This window comes from Cladophialophora carrionii (genome assembly GCF_000365165.1).
Source record: "Cladophialophora carrionii CBS 160.54 unplaced genomic scaffold supercont1.5, whole genome shotgun sequence".
Lineage (NCBI taxonomy): Eukaryota > Fungi > Ascomycota > Eurotiomycetes > Chaetothyriales > Herpotrichiellaceae > Cladophialophora > Cladophialophora carrionii.
The window spans coordinates 830,951-848,944 of record NW_008481830.1 but is presented as its reverse complement, the minus strand read 5'-3'; the positions used below and the strand labels follow the sequence as shown (position 1 = coordinate 848,944).

Below are 17,994 nucleotides of genomic sequence, written 5' to 3'. Positions count from 1 at the left end.
CCTGTGATCTATGCGATTGATGATTGTCATTGCATTATGCTTCGAAACGCTGGGGCTGCCTATCTGAATGTCAAGAAGAGTTATCTGGAGCTGCGGCAGCAGCCGGCGACATTCGCTCAGAATCTCTGGCTGAAGGAAAATGGCTTCCTTTGGCAGGTTGTGGTAGGTCCTTTGTCTCCTGCACACGAAATTGCTTTCCGCCTTTGTTACACTGTACAGCCATCGCAACTCCAGGTTTGTGGTGTCTTAAAAGGCATGATCTCTATTTTCTCCCCTTCTACTCCAGCACACCGAGATAGTGAGTTGGCGCCCTCATGCTTATCCGCTATGGCAACTGGTCTCGAGCCGTTCCTCAACATCGGCAGCGATACGTACCACATATTGCTCGACCCGAAAGCCAGCAGCTTGCCACCTGCCCTCATCCCGAAACTTCGACGATTTAAAGAGGAGTTTGTACCCGCTACTGTCGTAGAATGGACGCCGTCGATCTTCACTCCAGCCGATCTGAGAGCAACCTGCAGGTACTTCGCAAGCACTGACAACGTCTGGAGTCCTGATTTCTTGTCGCGTAAGTTTATATTGCGACTTGAGGTGTTGTTGCAACTGGAGACTGGCTGACATCTTGTGCTCGCGTCAGTAATCATCTTGTTGCAACCACCTACCGTGCGAGGCGGTTTCAAGAAAAAGCGGATATTTTCCATCGACAAATCTAGGCATGATCTCGCCGAAGGCCCATACGTCGTCCTCAAAGCGACAGGTCAAATATTTCCCGTCTCCAAGCTTGTCCCGGACCCGCAGCAGGCATTTGTGAGTGGCATCTATCGAAAATCCGCTTCTGGAACGACATGGTGCGAGCTTCCTGTAAGTGTGGATAAACAGCCTCGAATGTTATTCTCCAGCTGATAGTGCAGAAATCGCCAGTTTTGATACCTATACCTTCCAAGCTATATCGCGGCTATAGCGACAAACCTTTGGCAGGCCTGAGGTTTGCAGTCAAAGACACTATTGCCATCAAAGGCTTAACGACCGGGTTCGGCAACAAAGCCTGGGCCGACATATACCCTGTGGAGAGAACAACGGCTCCGGTAGTCAGACTACTCCTCGAAGCAGGCGCTGTGCTAGTAGGAAAGCTCAAAACCACCGAGTTCGCCGAAGGAGTTGACCCGTGCGAATGGATAGATGATGTCTGCCCTTTCAATCCTCGCGGTGACGGGCGGCAAAAGCCCTCTTCCTCCAGCACTGGCAGCGCCGTAGCCGCTGCATCCTACGACTGGCTAGACTTCACGGTCGGCACCGACACAGGCGGGTCTATTAGGCATCCCGCCGGAGTGAACGGCGTGTTCGGCCAGCGCCCTTCCTGTGGGTTGGTTAGTCTCGAAGGCATCCTCGGTGCCACCGACCTGTTCAACACGGTCGGCATCTTCGCCAGAGAGATCGACATCTTCACCCGCGTCGGGTCATTCATAGTCAGTCGAGGGAAGCCTCCATCGTGCGTGGCAGAAAAGCGTAGGTACAACCTTCTTTATCCAACTCGAGCCGCACAAACCGACAACCCCGATCCTCATCATCACGGCCAGCATCGATGGTTTCCGCACCCTTCCGTCGACCCAAAGTACTGGTCCGAAGCGGAGAAGCAAATCGACGCCACCTTGTGCAAGTTCGAAACTCACTTTGACTGCGAAAGAATTCCCTTCAACATCAACGACCTCTGGAGGGCGACGCCGCCAATTGGCCAGTCGAGGTCCCTCGACGAATCTGTCGGCCCCATCTACTCGGCCATCACCACGGCCTCGGCAGTGGCATGCGGCTGGGACCACTTCATCAACGCGTATCGGGCCAAACACGGCAAGCCGCCCAAGATGTCGAACCTGGTCAGCCGGCGACTGGACCACGGCCGGAACGTGCGAGCAGAGGACCTCTCCAACGCCCTGCAAGCCATGCAGGCCTTCAAGCTCTGGGTTGAGACCACTCTCTTCGGATCCTACGACCAAGACGCAACCACGTTGCTGATCTTTCCCCAATCATGCGGGCGACCGGATTATCGGGACGACGTGGCCGACCGGAGCGAGCTCTTCAACGACACATTCAGCATCTATTCGTTCGGCCACCTGGTCGGTTGTCCGGACTATACCATCCCTGTGGCGGAAACGACGTACGTCTCCAGAATCACGAACCAGACAGAGCACATCCCCGTGTCGATCAGTCTTGTCGGCCGGCCCGGTTCTGACCTTGAGCTCTTCAACGTGGTGCGCCAAATGCGTGACGCTGGGATGATCTTCGACGTTGCCACAGGGTCACGGATGTATTCCGAGCGACGTATCGATGCTGTTGGCACAGAAATACATCAACCGAATTGACAGCCGGGGGAGGAGAAGCTTTCGGCCCAAGCGCGGACGTCTGGCATCGGCTAGACCGTACCTTCTAACCTACAGTGAGATTTATCTTGGGTGTTGGCCAGCAGCGTCGCCGGGCCGTCTCTTTCCCATCCTCTTGTGAATGACGATCCCACAGCACCCGTGGCCGGAGGAACGAATGTGTCCGTCCTCGCCCTCGAATACATAACTAGAATACGACTTGGCGTGATTTAGCATAGAGTGTTTACTTCTCACATCTACTGTACCTACCAGTAGCGTTGGCGGTAGATAAGCGATTATTAGAGGAGCAATTGTGTTTCTATGAAGCTTCGAACATCATAGAAGTCCGACCTACATCTAGACTTTGTGGACTTAGTTGATTTTCCGTGTTCAGGTTTTCCTCACAGTCATGACTACATTGCTCTCGAGTAGTGAGCTGACATACTCAATCCCTTGGCTTCATCAGCAGACTGCTCCTTCTCGTCCATTGCGGTGTGGGCAGTATACTATTGGGATTCATCCTGGTAAGCGTAGCCAAGCAGATATATCTGACTGATAGGTAAATGGCGGTGTGAAGTTCTTGCAGTGATGGATGTGTATGGACGTGCATGTGCAGGCAGCGTGAGGCGTGTCGCTTATATGGAGGAGCAGGCATCCAGCAGGGCGTCTTACCAGGCAGTAGGAGGATCTCCACTTGTCATTCACAGTGTCTTGTACACCAGCACAAGAACCCGTTGGCTGGAGGGGTGGACAGCCTCCTCGATATGACCTCCGCTCAGAGTTTGTTGGGATGGCGAGACACATTCTCACAGTGTTTCAAGAACCATGATGCTTGATAATCCCACAATAGTTGGTGGGATAAATAGGATCGAGGCATGTAGGAAGGTGCAGGCATGATGAAGATTGACCGCGCTGGTTCCTCAATTCATGCCTCTGACATCCTGACGTTCATGGATCTTTAAAGCTGCCGTGTTAGCCCGCTTGCTGGGGAGTCGCCAACTAAGAAACGCGCGAGAGTGGTTGCAGAATTCGATCAATCGATCCAAAGAGCAGATTCGGCAGCCATGAAGTTACACGAGTCCCCAAGTCACTCATCCTCATCGTCACTACCAAAGATGGCTTTGAAGATGGCCTGGCCAGGTCTCTGCTGCTCCAAAGCCTCGTTTCTCTCCGGGTCCAGAACCTCGAGCTCTTCCTTCCTAGTGGGGAGATTTTGCTGTTGACCGACGGGCGCTTCTGCAGTTGTTCGATCGACCTCGGATGTCACGTCATGCTGGTATCCGGCAGATGCAAACGATCGAAATTGTGTCGTGGCAAACTCTGGCTCTGGAGGCGCATATGCACAGCTGTCCCCAGGCCCGGCTTCACCAGGCGCCGCTTGTGTCGGCATAGAGACACCGAACCTCTTGCATAGCAGTCTCGTCGGATAGAAGTTGCTGGTGGACCGTGTCATCGGACCAAACATTCCAAGTTTGGCGGCTGCTTCTGCTGGATCTTCTGGCTTTGCTTTGGATTTGCTCAGGAGTGAACCCACCTGGGCATCGCCTGACGTGGCGCTCTGGCCTTGTGGGAGAGAGGTGGAAGTGGTAAAGCGGCTTGCCATCGGTCCACTGATCGGCTTGAAGACTTCTGCTGCCCTGGCAAATTCCTGCATTTCGAGGACCCAGTCTTCTTGTCTCATGTGCTCTGCGCGGGGGGCTATGTCCGCTGCTGTCCTCAGCCCAGCTTGGATTTCGAGGTACATTCGATACCTAGTTCTTTTGTTCTCGTCTTCGGCATATGGCATCCAGCCACCCACTCCGCGTTCAAGAGCTTGCCGAGCCACTTCCTGCTCGAGTTTAGGTACGAGGTTTTGCAGCTTCGCCATTGCTGATTTTGAAGATTCGTGACCAGCTGGAGCAGACTCGTTGCCGGCTGCTGGGAGGTTCTGACGGCCCGATGCCGCAGCCAGTCGATCACGGGCTGCGGGTGTCAAGAAGTCAAAGACTGATTTCCCGGGAAGTTGCGATTCACCCAGGAGCGATGCCCGTGCCTTCGCAGTCATATGAGAAGCTTTGGCTGCGTCACTTGTTGAAACGAAAGTTGAATTTGTGTCTGTCTCCACGTCTGGCGAAAGCGATGATTTCCATGCCGCTGGTACTTCTGGTGGCTTGTACTTATCATCTTGCAGGGTCATCGTGCCGAACGAGTCGAGCTCGTCTGCGAGCACGAATCCGTCCGGGGGCAGTCGGCCATCGTGGCATTTTCTTAGGGCTCCCTTGAGATTGGCGAGCCTCTTTGAGATAAAAGTTGGCTTGGTGGTGACGAGAGGGTTGGCGGAGCTTGCCGCAGGTTTCGGTTTTGTCCTGACCTTCCTATCGCCGCCGATGCTCCTGTTATAAGAGATCCTCGGGCCCATCGAGTACGGGTCCTCGTCCTCAGAACCATCATCGTTCAGAACACCCACGCCGAATCCAGTTCTCTTGGTTGCCGAGGCTGGCTTCTTCCTTGCATTAAGGAGCGGACCGTCGCTGTCTTCATCTGAGGAACGTTCCTTAGGTGCAGTTTTGTGAGATCTGCTTTTCCCATTCGCCGAGTGTCCTGTCTCGTGCAGCTCTCCTTCGTAACCCAGGCCTCTATAGTCTGTCTTCCGGTTGAAAGAGACCACTTGTGCATCTTCTGGAACAAAGAGATGGGTTTCTCCCGTCTCCTCACGATCTTCATCGTCACCCAATTTTGCTGCTCTTCGAACTCGGGGCCCGATGCCGGTTCCTTCTCTCCATCCCATCCTCTTCAACAACCTCAAGCCAACAGTCTCGCCAGATGGTCGGAAGATGTCGATGGCGGCAGTTTTGCGCACACTATCATGCTCGGTGCCAAATCCTGCGAAGTCTTTGGATGTATCAAGTGTGCGCGACTCTTCTGCCTCACGAATGTCCTCCTCGTCCATAAAATCTTCCGGCCTCTGCTGGGGAGCCTTCCGGGCATCCTTCGCACGGTTCTGCCGCGACGAGACAAAGGTGGAAGGCGCCCAACCTTCCTTAGAACCTACAGTGTTGTAATATCTGCATCCACCATTTTAGCCATTGTGCTCCCAAATCAAATGCTCCGCGTGCTCACCCGGCGCTGAAGCCTCCCGTGAAGGCGCCGTGCAAGCGTTTCCGCCCTCGTTCGTCTGTAGCCTCCTGCTTCCATACTGGAACAAATGAGCCGTCATCACGTGTGTGGTCATCTAAAGGCGGTAGAGGTGAGCCGTAGAGGACGAAGGGAGACGCTTGCTTCTGCAAATCAGCCTCGAAGGCCTGCCGTGATCGCTTGTAAGCCATGTCGTGAGCGTGTCGAATCGCACGATTGAGGAAATCATGTATGGTGCTAGCAACCTGGGGCCGGCGGGCAGCCGTCAACTTGAGTACTGTGTAGTGCAGCCTTGCTTTGATCGATGAGGCTGTCTTGTCCGCTGGTATCTGAGGCAATGGCCGGGCAGCGTCACCAGCGGGGCATCCCACAGGCTAGTTACTTAAGTCCCGCGTTCACTAATCATATCACCGGGAGCACCAGTCGGCGCCCCTAGCTAAGTAGCTAAGTAAGCAGCAAAGCTAACCCGACCACCCGCCCAGTGTGGCCTTGTCGACGTTCACGGCAAGCCTGGAAATTTGGCGGAAGCCTCCTTCGGATCCCCTCATGTGCGTTTGTCAGGTTCTTTGGGCAGCCCTGCAACGCAGTCAATCAAGGCGAGACTCAACTGTGATTCCAACTTTCGAGGCGGTGATTCCAAGCACTTGAAACATAGCAGCAGGACTTGGGTATCACCGTTTCGCCTACGCAAGTCATCAATCTCATTTGACCCGCGACTTAACATAGTTTTATTGTTGGCCGTCCGCCGCCCCATCTGATCTGCCTTGGACCTCACCTCACACCGCGCTGGTGTCATCTCACTGCCTTTCCTCGTCCGCCTGCTCGCTCATGCAACGACCCGATGATCCTACTCATCGCGACGTCTCCTCTTCGGCATAGTCTCCTGACCATCCTCAGTCAGCATATCGGGCGATAACACCGACACAAATCCAGGCTGCACCTCACGCGCAGCGAAGCCTTGCGGGTGCGAAGCCCAGCGAGTTGCGTCGTCTGTTGCGTCCGTGCGGTCTTCCACCAGCGCCCTGAATTCCAGCCGCAACCGTAACACTGGGTCTGGGCGCCGATAACTTCTCGAAACTCGCTGAACGATCGATCAACTGTCGATCTCCTCCGGCTGAGACGATGGCTACGGCAGCATCACAGCAATCGCCCTCGATGGTGCGCAGCCATTCAAGCTCTCGCAACCCGCCCTCCTCTTATGCTCCCGTGTCGCCGTCACAACCTGCAAGAGCGCGATCCACAAACACGAGACCCTCGACTCACACAAGGACCAGCTCTCGAGCGTACGAAACCCCTCCTCAGTCGAACCCTGCCGCCCTCGTGAACGTTGCTCGGAGAGACTTCGAGCAGAGCAATGTCGCCTCTATGCCTTCCTCCCGGCGAAGCAGTTCTCGGGATGGACGAGTGGAATACCAAACAGACTCAGCTTCGCATGGGAGGTCCTCTTCCCGCCCTGGATCGCGACGTGGTAGTCAGGACCTGACGGCGCCTACGAACGTAGTAGCAAACGGCAGTTCTACACATCCTCCGCCTCCCAGCGCCCACCCAAGAAGCGAAGCACATTCGTCGCAATCTCATCCCACCGTCGGGCGAAGGCGCACGTCGATCACGTGCCAGACGGGAACTTGGTCACTGGGCAAGACTATAGGCCAAGGGAGCATGGGTAAAGTGAAGCTCGCGAAAAACATAGAGACCGGAGAGCAAGCAGCCATCAAGATCGTTCCACGACAAACCGCCGATGAACAGGGAAATCCGAAGGACGAACGCGCAGATCGCTCAAAGGAGATCCGGACGGCGAGAGAGGCCGCCATGGTGTCATTGCTCTCGCACCCTTACGTCTGTGGGATGATTGACGTGCAGAGGACCAACTATCACTGGTACATGCTTTTCGAGTATGTCAATGGCGGGCAAATGTTGGACTATATCATTGCGCACGGGCGTCTGAAGGAGAAGCAAGCCCGGAAATTCGCTCGGCAAATCGCCAGTGCTCTCGACTATTGCCATCGAAATAGTATCGTTCATCGAGATCTCAAGATTGAGAACATCCTGATCAGCAAGACTGGCGACATCAAAATCATCGATTTCGGTCTCAGCAACCTTTATTCCCCACGATCTCTTCTCAAAACGTTTTGCGGGAGTCTGTACTTTGCGGCGCCGGAGTTGTTGCAAGCACGTCAGTATACTGGTCCGGAAGTCGATGTCTGGAGTTTCGGAATCGTTCTCTATGTTCTTGTCTGTGGTAAAGTCCCGTTTGACGATCAAAGCATGCCTCAGTTGCATGCCAAAATCAAAAGGGGCGTCGTCGATTACCCTCAATGGCTGACAGCCGGTGAGTCGAAACCATGCCCATGAATAGCACAAGTGTACTGACGGCTATCTAGAATGCAAGAACATCATTTCTCGCATGCTTGTTGTGGATCCCCGAGACCGAGCAAGTCTTCAAGAAATCATGAATCACCCATGGATGACGAAAGGGTTTAATGGACCACCCGATAATTGTCTCCCTCACAGAGAACCTCTCCAATTGCCTCTCGACCCGGAGGTCATTGACAAAATGCAAGGCTTCGATTTCGGATCATCTGCCTACATCACCGACCAGCTGACTCGAATAATCGAATCAGAAGACTATCAGAATGCCGTCCGCAAAAGTTCCAAGGAAGACTACAGTCACTCCTCCAGCACTGGAGAGAAGAAGCGAGGCGTGTTCGATTTCTACAAGCGACGAAATTCTATCAGTCGCGAAGGACTGACTGGCCCGTCATCGGAGGCCATTCGTGGGTACGACCCAATCAATGCCTACAGCCCCTTAATCTCCATCTATTACCTGGCTCGTGAGAAGCGCGACCGGGAGCGACAACAATTGAATCCCGGCGCTATAGCCATGCCGATAACCGAAAAGGAGTCCCCTCTTAAGCTGCCTGGACTACCCACTCCAGAAGCAGCACATACGAATACATTTGCGCCGGAGATGCCTGGCGAGAAGGCTACTGGTGGACGAGCCAGGCCGCGGGCTCGAACGAATGGGGAAGATGACACTGCTCATGGCGGCAAGCCCCTTGAGGTGCCTGAGAAGAAACACCCTCCCAGTGCAACCTCTCCGACAGGAATTCCACAGCCAGATCAGCCGGCGAAGCGTGAAGGAACCGCTCTCGGCCTTTTGCGAAGATTTAGCACTCGACGCTACCGCGATCGGGATACAGAACGGCCACAGCCACCCCCATCTCTGAACATTCAACCGCCGGCAGATCCGGTCGCACCTCCACGCAAATCTTTCTCTGTTCGACGATCGCGGAGAAGAGATCCCAGCCCATCAACGCATCATGCAGGAGGCAGTCAACCTCAGCACGAGGGACTACTCAGTGCAAGCGGTGGGCTGTCGCGAGCTGGAAAATTTTTGGGACGATCGACCAGCGTAAATTCAGCTGACTATCGTCCTCGGCGCGTCTTGCAAAGAGCAACGTCAGGGAACGAATCCCCTATGCTGGCCCCCGAGCCACCGCCAACTAGCGGATCCGACCAGTCAAGTGTACATGCTATCCGAGCCGACAGAGGCGTAGAGCTGACCGACAAACCCGCACCGAATGCAAGCCCGGTGACCACTCCACGCACGCCAAACACGACTCGGACGAAATCTCTGGGGCACGCTCGCCAGGAAAGCATTCAAGCTCGACGTCGTCGTCATGAAGAGCGACGAGCAGAGGCTAATGTCCCCGAAGAGACTGATGCAGACCTACGAGGCGACACGGATGGGCTAGACACCCCAGCTGTTCCCGATACCCCTGGGACAGAAATATCCAAGCCAGCAAGTCTCAAGGGCTTATTCTCAACTTCCACTACCAGCAGCAAGCCGCCAGAGTTCATCAGGCACGATATCATCCGGGTGCTGAATCAGCTAGGAGTGCAATACACTGTGATCAAAGGTGGTTTTTCTTGCCGGCACGCGCCCAGCATCAACCTGGATGGGGTCAGAGACACGGCGGCGCCACTTGATGATGAGAAAAGTGGCCGCGTCACGAGTGGCCATCAACGACGAATCTCCTTTGGTGGAGCTTTCCGAGGCAAGGACAGAGAAGAGATCCGGGACGACAGGCTAGTAGCTCGACACCATACGAAGAGGAGACAGCCTGATCAGAGTTTCGTGACCAACTCTGAGGGGTCGGACGAGTATCTGCAAACCAGAGGGCCAGAAAGCCATGACCACGCCGCAACGAGGACCCGTGTGCAAGAAGACAGCGGCGAACGCCTTGTGCTCAAGTTCGAGATTGCCATTGTGAAGATCCCTCTGCTTTCGCTGCATGGCATCCAGTTCAAGAAAGTGCAGGGGGGAATGAACCAGTACCGGTCCATGACCTCTGCCATTCTCAACACATTGAGATTGTGATAAGACGAGCGACAACGACTTTCTTTGTGACAACATGGCTGAGTTCGTATGATGAAAGCAGGTTGCGACATGCAAGGATGGGGCGACCTAGGCGCTGCACCAGCAACGGGTGGGGGACACGGACTTTGCGGAAGAGGTAGATACTGCTGGCTGGCCAGTGACCCGAGAGGCTTCATTTACCAAATCCTTAAGTGCAGGGTACCATAATACAGCAGCAGAGACCGGAAACCACGGTGCTTGTCCACTCGGACATTCCACTCGCGCCGCCATCAACGTGTAATAGCATATCCACGCATTTCCCGTGTCCTTGTCATGTTCCATTTCGGACACTTTCGGCCTGGGCCATGCTCTGGAGGTTCGATTATCATTCGTTGGCGTCGGCGGGGAAGACGGGAGGCGATCGACGGGCTTCGGAATTTGCTCAGTTGCCAAATAAGGTGTGACTCGGAGAAGAGCCGTGGCACAGCATTGACTGAATAGAATGGTGAGATGAGTGTCAAACAGGTCGTCTGGCCCATGGCAAGAATCAAAGCAACCTCACCCACTGCTTATGCCCGTCGACCAGGAATCACCACGATAATAATAACAACGTGACTGAGACACTCTTGGGTGACGGTCCTTCGCAGCGACCGAGACATCTTCGCATCTTTTGTGACATGGGTCCGCGTGGATGGCGCCTGTGGTGCAGATTCGATCTGAGGTGGTTAGCACACTCTACGCATGCCGTCTGGTGTTTGGTCGTGACTGACGCCGCCTCGTCCGGACTCCAGCAGCTGTTCAGTACTCCGTACTGTGCACTCAGATAGAAAGCGCTGATCAAGTGGGAGGACCTGAAGGGTCGAAGGCAGCAGCCGAGCGCCCGCGCGCCCGATCGAGGCTTCTTCAGTGCTAGTTGGGCGTCGCTGGCCACTCACATGGCGGCATGCTGCTCAATCCTGGAGGGATTCCAGAACCCACACCTGGCAGTCGGGGAAGCAGCTCGTCAAACCGAGCCTGAAGCGGCTCCTCCAGCTGGGCCTTTGCACCTAGCAAGCCGCAAACAAAACCTCACCCGGAGAGTCAATCGCAACCGCAAACCACAATCACCAACCTCATCGTCTCTCCCTCTCTCCCTCCTCTCCATCTTGCCTGTGCATTGCACTTTCTGTCACTGGGTCATTGCTGCATTTCCCCCTCCTTCACATTCCAAGGACCGACTCCAGGTGGTCGCGTTGCCAGTCGATTCCCTTCTCTTTAATTTAGTTCGAGGTGGTTCGAGGTACCTGGCCCCGTGTCTCGGTCCCGCAAGTGTGACCGCAGCCAGTGCCTGCGGCTTTGCCCTTCTCGCCAGCTTTCCTTCCTGGGACCCCTTCACACTTCACCCTTCAACTTTTTCTGGGGGCTCGTGCTGTCACTGCCACGACACTCCTCCTCCACCGAGACACCCAGACCTCTCCGCGGCCGTGTCTCTGCCATCCTTCCCTGTCCCGGAAATTTAACCGGATTGCAAATAATCACAACTACGAGCGCAGTCTGACTGGCCGGTTCCCGTCGATTCAGCTCGTTCCCCCCGAGCACCTCCTGTGTGACGTTGCTTGCATCGAACGAGGGCAGCTCATGGCCTCTGCGACCAGCATACCTTCGACGACTTTGAACAACAGTCTCAATTCTCCTCAAAATAATGGTTTGGCCAGAAATACAATGAGATCCAGTAGCAACCAGAAGGCTATGGATGCAGGGCGCAAGCAGAGTCCTGGTGGAGGTGACGGGGTTTCAAGGTACGACAAACTGCGCCCTCAGCCTTCCCTGCTAGGTCCTACATCCTCAATCGTTTGTGCGACGTTCAGCGTATTGTTGTCGACGGGTAGCAAGGCAATTGTCGCTGTCATGTCATGTGCCATCTCTACTGGAGGTATCCTGCTAACCAACTGTCGACAGGCGACCAACTCAGAAGGCCTGGGTCCCTAACTCGAATGCGTCCCAGCAGCGAGGCTCCATGGCTTCCCAGCAAAACGGACACGCTCCTCAATCCAGGAATACGACCGCCTCAAGGTCAAGCGCTGCGCAGAAAGAAGCTGGCATCACAGACAAACAAGCACATGAGCGACTGGTGTTTCTTTTTGGGGCGGCTATAGTAAACATAACCTATCGTCCCGACTTGCTGCAGCGCCGCTGACACTTCCTGCAGGGCTTGAATATCGTCGTCACGTCCAAGTCTGGAGAAAAGTTCGAGGGTCTGTTGTCGGGCTCGAGCCTCACTCCCGTCAACTCGAGGATTGCCCTCAAGATGGTCAGAAAAATACAACCGGCAACGGGAGGACATATCAACGGCGTTGCATCTCGGGAAGCGGCCTTAGTTGGTTCGAGTCCGGAGTACGCAATGAACTTTGACTTGAAGGACCTGGCCGACATGACCATTGCCGATTTCACTCTTCCAGAAGCTGGAAAGCTCTCAAATGGTACCTGCCGCCGCCATTGCTCGATACTTGAGACTAACCCCTGTATCGCAGGTGCCTCTTCATCCTTCCAGACTGATACAGACATCTCTGGAAACCAGACACGTGGCGAACGGGAACTGAAGAGATGGGTCCCCGAAGGACCAGACACCACCGACTATTCCCTAGAGTCGAACAATGCGGGCAGTTGGGATCAGTTTGCGACAAACTCTCAGTTGTTCGGCGCTAAGAGTACCTATGATGAGAGCCTTTATACCACTTCCATTGATCGCAGTGCACCGTCCTACAAACGCCGCGAAGCCGAGGCCGAGAGAATCGCTCGCGAGATTGAAGGCTCAACCTCAACAAACGCTCACGTTCGTGAGGAACGGGGTCAAGCGCTGGACAATGACGGCGACGAGGAGGAAGAGAAGTATAGCGGTGTGCGACGTGACGACAAGGTTTATCCACCGCTGGCGGTGGGCGGCGCCAATAAATACACTCCACCTGCGAGACGGGCTCCAACTGGACAAGCCACTGTCCCAGGCGTACCGGTCGATCCAGCAATCATATCTGCACAGATCTCTCGGCCAGATCCTGCGATTCCCACATCCAAGCCAAGGCAAGATCTAGAGGTCGATGGGTCTGCTGAGAGCATCCTGCCCGCCGCAGAGAAAGCAGCCGCTGAACTGAACGGCACAGCGCCTCTCCAACCATCTCACACCGACGGGCTTGAGAATCTTGTCGGTCAGCCCGCTGGTGACAATGCTGAGCCCACGAATGTCGAGGCACCGCCCAGCACCAAAACCGTGTCTCAAGGTCCCACGGAGAATGTAGAGGTCAAAGTCCTTCACCAGTTCCGTCAGTTCGCAGACACCGAGAGACAGAGAGTAATCGAGAGGAGAAAGGCACAGCAGAACCAGGATCGGGCCGCCAAACTGAACGAACTACTCCGATTTTCAAAGACTTTCAAACTGAAGACGCCGATTCCGAACGATCTGATCGGAATTCTTGCCAAGGATCCTGCTAAACAAGAGGCTATCGTTGAAAAGGCACAGAAGGAATCTAGCGAATCAGTCGTCCCCACCACGACGGCAGCTGCCAAACCCGCTCCTTCACAAGCCCCAATTGCCAGCAATGTTGCTCGCAAAGCCGATGTTGCACAACCTCAAGCGTCTGTGCCCGACCGGCCAGTGTTCAATCGTGGTCGCGGGGGTTACTTACAGGGTGGACGGTCGGATCGAACTGTCGGTCAGCAACAGCCGCTTTACCCAGGGCGAAATAACAACGCCCCCTTCAACCCCAGATTTGGTGCACACCAGCAAGACCGCAAAGGAATCCAGCAGCCGCCGAGTATTCCGGCCCCGATCCCCATTATCGACGGCCGTGTCCCACCGACTGGGCCTATGGCTGATCAAAGCGGAATGACCAGCCCGCAGAGATCCAATATGCACACTCCGAACTCCGCCATCTCAGGCAAATTCAATCTGAACGTGAAAGCATCAGAGTTCCGCCCAACTGCAGCTACGTTCAATCCGGCCGCTCCTTCCCAGGCGCCGTCAAGCCCCGGTTCTACACAGCGTACGGCTTCTATTTCTAGGACCGCCTCGCCCTCGGTGTTCTTTGGCAATCGAAAGCCCAAGCCTGCTTCACAGAGACCTTCCCTCGCCAAATACTTCAATCCTATTGCGCGCATGAAGCAAGAACATAACCAAAAGAAGGCTGCAGATGGTACGAAGACTGAGGAGGTGCAGAAAGACCACAGCAACAACGGTGGTATCCCATTTGCTTTTCACACAGGACCTCGATGGGCCGTCAAGCCTGAGAACGACCAGAAGACCTACGATGAGGCGTTCGAGCAGCCTGCCGCCCCTCCCGGCGTTTCGCCATCACAGAGCCGATCATCATCAAGCCATCATGTTCCATATGCTGGGCAAGGTATGCCGATTCCTAATGGTCCCGCCAATATCCCGCATGTTTCGACACCGCAGCACATGCCCCACCCTGGGCCTCAACAATTCCAGCATCAATACGAGGACGGCACTCATCGCATACAGTATGGAGTCGGGACTCCAGGCATGTATCCTTCTCCCAGCATGGCATCTCGCCAGGCATCCGCATATGCCTCACCAATGACCCACCCCGCGCAACTCTCGTACCAACAGCAACAATATTTCGGGACGCCGAGTGGTCAAATGCCTATGCAAATGCAAATGCGGCAGTTTCCAGGTACTCCTGGCATGATGCATGCTCAGGTCGGCCAGATGACTGCACCAATGATGGTGCAGCAGCCTTCCAACGGTCCATATATGAATGTGCCACAACAGTTCAACCCTCAGATGGGGCAAATGTACTCGCCAAACCCTGGCTACGTCCATCCTCAGCAGAATGGCGGGTACTCTAGCCCTGTACGCATGGCCCCTATGATGATGCAACAGGGATCACAGCAAGGGCACCCTCAGGCTCCCAACATGATGTACAGCATGTCAAATCAAGGAGCACAGATGGTGTATCCGCAGGCACAGATGGGAATGCATCGAAGCAGTTACGGCGGCGGCCATCAATACGGGACACCCAATCAAGGATATGCAATGCAGCACCGGACCATGAGCAGCGGATATGGACAAATTCCGCATAAGATGCACCCTCAAATGCAACAAGCGCATACACCAGCTATGAACGGACCTCCACAAGGACCTACCTATGGTCAGATGGAGGGAGGCCAGGATGAGGGCAAATGAGACATCCTTGCACCATTGTTCAGCTCTATCATAGCCTATTTTACGATCTTTTCAGCCTTTCCAGGGAGTGCTACGGCTGGTCGCTACCAGATACCGCACCCCGCCTTCTGGAAGCGTTTACCAGCCCGATCGCTCATTCAGGCAAATTCTTCGACTAGGTACGTGTATCCGCACCATTCACCAAAGCCATCCCTGACTCATACACCAGACGAAGACAGTCCGACGTGCGAAGGGCCCATGCAGAAGATCAAACATCAGATCCGCATGCCTGCGAGAGCTTGATCGTTATCTCGAGTACGGCAGGGAAGCATGTATTGCGGTAACTGAGGTTGCAGCCACACGTCGCCTGTCGAGTGAGAATGCATACATTGTGGCTTGTGGATGTACCAGACTCCAGTTCCAAAGGTGGTTGGAATGGTCCCAGGTGACGACGAGAGACCTGGGGCGACGGCGTTGTTTCGTGGGTACGAGAGGCGATGGGCAATGCGGCGTAGAGGGCAGCCTTTGCTCCAGGGTACAATTGTGCTGGTGGAGGGAGACCTTTCAGACAAGGGTACTGCTGAGAGGCAGAGAGCGAGAAAAGGGGCGAGCGGCTTGTAAGTGAGGCGTGAGCCTTCGAGTAAAGTACATTCAGTGCTGCGCTGCTGTCGATAATATCGACCAAGGTTCCGACTTGGGCCCTGTGTACTGTGTAGGACATTGAGCTGGACTATGGACGCGAAAGTGAAGGTAGACGGGCCTTGGCAGATGCAGAGAAAACGTGCAGGATGCAGCAACCTGCACGCAACCCATTTAGCCTCCTCGCTTCGCCAGCTTTCGGCTCACGTCCTCATTTCCGTGGTGCCACGTCAGTCCTCCACCCTGACTTCGTTGACCTTCCCTCCCTCGCCTTGCTCCTGCGCTCTTCACTCCACTGTGGTATCGCGTCCTTTGTACTGGAGCCGCGTGCACCCGTCAGTGCTTTATCGAGCTCCAGGCAATTGTCACCTTCCGTCTGGCAAATAAAACGTCAATCCGTGCACCCAAGCTCCTCAGGAGGCGATCGTCTGCTTCCCAGCTCCATCTGGACTCCATCTCAGACCTTGTTCGGGCTAAGCCTTGTTCGTCCTAGCCTTTAATGTTTAAATCCCCCGCTTGTCCGTCTCCGGCTAGTCTCGGCACCCCCATGCCCTGGCTTCGTAGCCGCTGCAACAGACACGCTATCGCCAATACGGTAAGCGGCCGACCAGGGGCACGCGGTTGATGCGCTGGCACGTTGTGCCCGTTGCAGCTGCTTCCCGATCGCTGGTTCTCAGCCTCTCGCCGACTTCAGAGCTTTGCTGACCTCTAATCATCGCTCCTTCAGTCACATCCTCGTGAGCTCCCAGAATTCAAAGACCGACGGGTTTGTTCCTTTCATTTGCTGCAGCTCACAGCGTTGTCGTCATGGCCCGTTAACATTGCCCTCCGACGAGTTCCCTCGGCCTTCGACTTTTGGGTTCTGTCACCGTCTTTTCCACCGCTGGGCTCTGCCAACCATACCTGCATTTCGCATCTGCAGCTATCTGCGTCCCACAGTTCACTCATTCGTCCCTCTCTGTACACCGTCGGATCCTCACATTCATTTAGATCTTACCTACTCCAATCCGTCAATCTGCGTGTTTCGGCTTGCTTCTCCATCCACAGTTCACCTGGCTTCCGATTTGATAGAACTCTCCAGCCACCGGGCGAAGGAACAGAAACGGGGTCCGTGCAAGTCCGAGCAGGAACAAGAAAGTGAAAGTTTCAGCAACATACAGCCGGGCAGAATTTACCACCTGGTTGGGCTTCGGCCTCTGGAAGAATCAAGAGCTATTCCCTCACCTGACGACAACAACATGCGTCAGACGAGGCCAAGCGGGACCCTACAGCCTCATTTCCAGACATCAGCCCTGCGACCACAAGTCCGACCAGCAGTTCTACCTGTCCGGCGATCATTGGCTACAAAAATAAGGGTGCTGGACGAATAGGCGGTTTGACGCCATTTCACTGCTTGTAGGCGCCCCAATCCCAACGAACTGTGGCTGTCTACCGGCCTCCAGGAACGTTGCATGGACGTCATGTTCGTACTTGCTTTCGGTACCAGCGAGCTGACATTCTGGCCTTAGATACCCAATCTTCTGCCAGCACACCTGAACGGCGTTTTACAGCTACCCACCGCTGTTGCGGACCTCTTTCCTCTTTAACATCTGTACATTTTGTAACAACAGCGCATATCGGAACAAGTAATTTTAATCACCCTGGCTTCCGCCCAGAGCACTATCACTTTTCTTTCCCCTTTGTACCAACAGTTAATACCCGGCCGGAGGACAGTCGCTACTGAGAGGATCAAGATCAAAAGTCGCTCGTTTGAGTACAGAACCAGCCCGACGGCGCATCGCTCGAAGCAACCAAGAAAGCGGTTCAGGAACTAATTGCGAAAAACGGCCGGCTGTCTGAATCAATTCTGCGGACACACATCGAGGGGAGATCTCCGAAGAGGCTCCCTAAAATTCTCCGAGCATTCGGTTCGGGAAACACAAGGCTCGGAAAGCCTTGTCTAGCATTTCGTTCGAGAAAGCTACTGTGTTGAGGCGGATAGGCGTCGCAAGCGCCCTCATATTGGGGTCAGGCGGCTACAGGTAAATTGCACTTTTCTATTGTTTCACGAACCAGATCCATTGTCGGAATCGTCACCTCCGCCTATTCACTCAGTCTCCCTCACCTTTTGTCATCTTACTTTCACGTCAACGGTCGAGTACCCGTTACCCATTCGTTGGCATCGAAAACGAACTCTTTAGTCATTCTGAGTCAGTCAAACATCACAATTACAAAGTCCCAACTCTTTTGACTCCAGTTGACGGCATCTTGACGGTTGTTTCACAACTTACCTGCCAGCGGGCACCACGACTCCTGGGTCACAAAAAAGAATGGATACAGACTCCGACACAGACAATGATGACGCCGGGATGTCCGAACTATCGCCGCCTTCA

The 17,994-nt window shown here is 54.6% G+C and overlaps 4 protein-coding genes across 4 annotated transcripts; 3 read left to right on the top strand and 1 right to left on the bottom strand.

The window, feature by feature from the left end:
• Positions 1–327: 327 nt before the first annotated feature.
• G647_06122 (uncharacterized protein) lies at positions 328–2,357 on the top strand (the record flags this gene model as incomplete). Its single annotated transcript, XM_008730446.1, has 3 exons — positions 328–568; positions 638–861; positions 912–2,357. The coding sequence occupies 3 exons, from the start codon at positions 328–330 to the stop codon at positions 2,355–2,357; spliced, it is 1,911 nt and encodes a 636-aa protein (XP_008728668.1).
• Positions 2,358–3,441: 1,084 nt separating this feature from the next.
• G647_06121 (uncharacterized protein) lies at positions 3,442–5,659 on the bottom strand (the record flags this gene model as incomplete). The annotated part of the gene is made up of 2 exons (XM_008730445.1): positions 3,442–5,398; positions 5,454–5,659. 2 exons carry the CDS (start codon positions 5,657–5,659, stop codon positions 3,442–3,444), a joined length of 2,163 nt encoding a protein of 720 aa, XP_008728667.1.
• A 931-nt stretch (positions 5,660–6,590) lies between these two features.
• Positions 6,591–9,849, top strand: G647_06120 (uncharacterized protein; the record flags this gene model as incomplete). Its single annotated transcript, XM_008730444.1, has 2 exons — positions 6,591–7,797; positions 7,850–9,849. 2 exons carry the CDS (start codon positions 6,591–6,593, stop codon positions 9,847–9,849), a joined length of 3,207 nt encoding a protein of 1,068 aa, XP_008728666.1.
• A 1,975-nt stretch (positions 9,850–11,824) lies between these two features.
• On the top strand, positions 11,825–15,004 carry G647_06119 (uncharacterized protein; the record flags this gene model as incomplete). The annotated part of the gene is made up of 3 exons (XM_008730443.1): positions 11,825–11,962; positions 12,017–12,287; positions 12,339–15,004. 3 exons carry the CDS (start codon positions 11,825–11,827, stop codon positions 15,002–15,004), a joined length of 3,075 nt encoding a protein of 1,024 aa, XP_008728665.1.
• Positions 15,005–17,994: the final 2,990 nt, after the last annotated feature.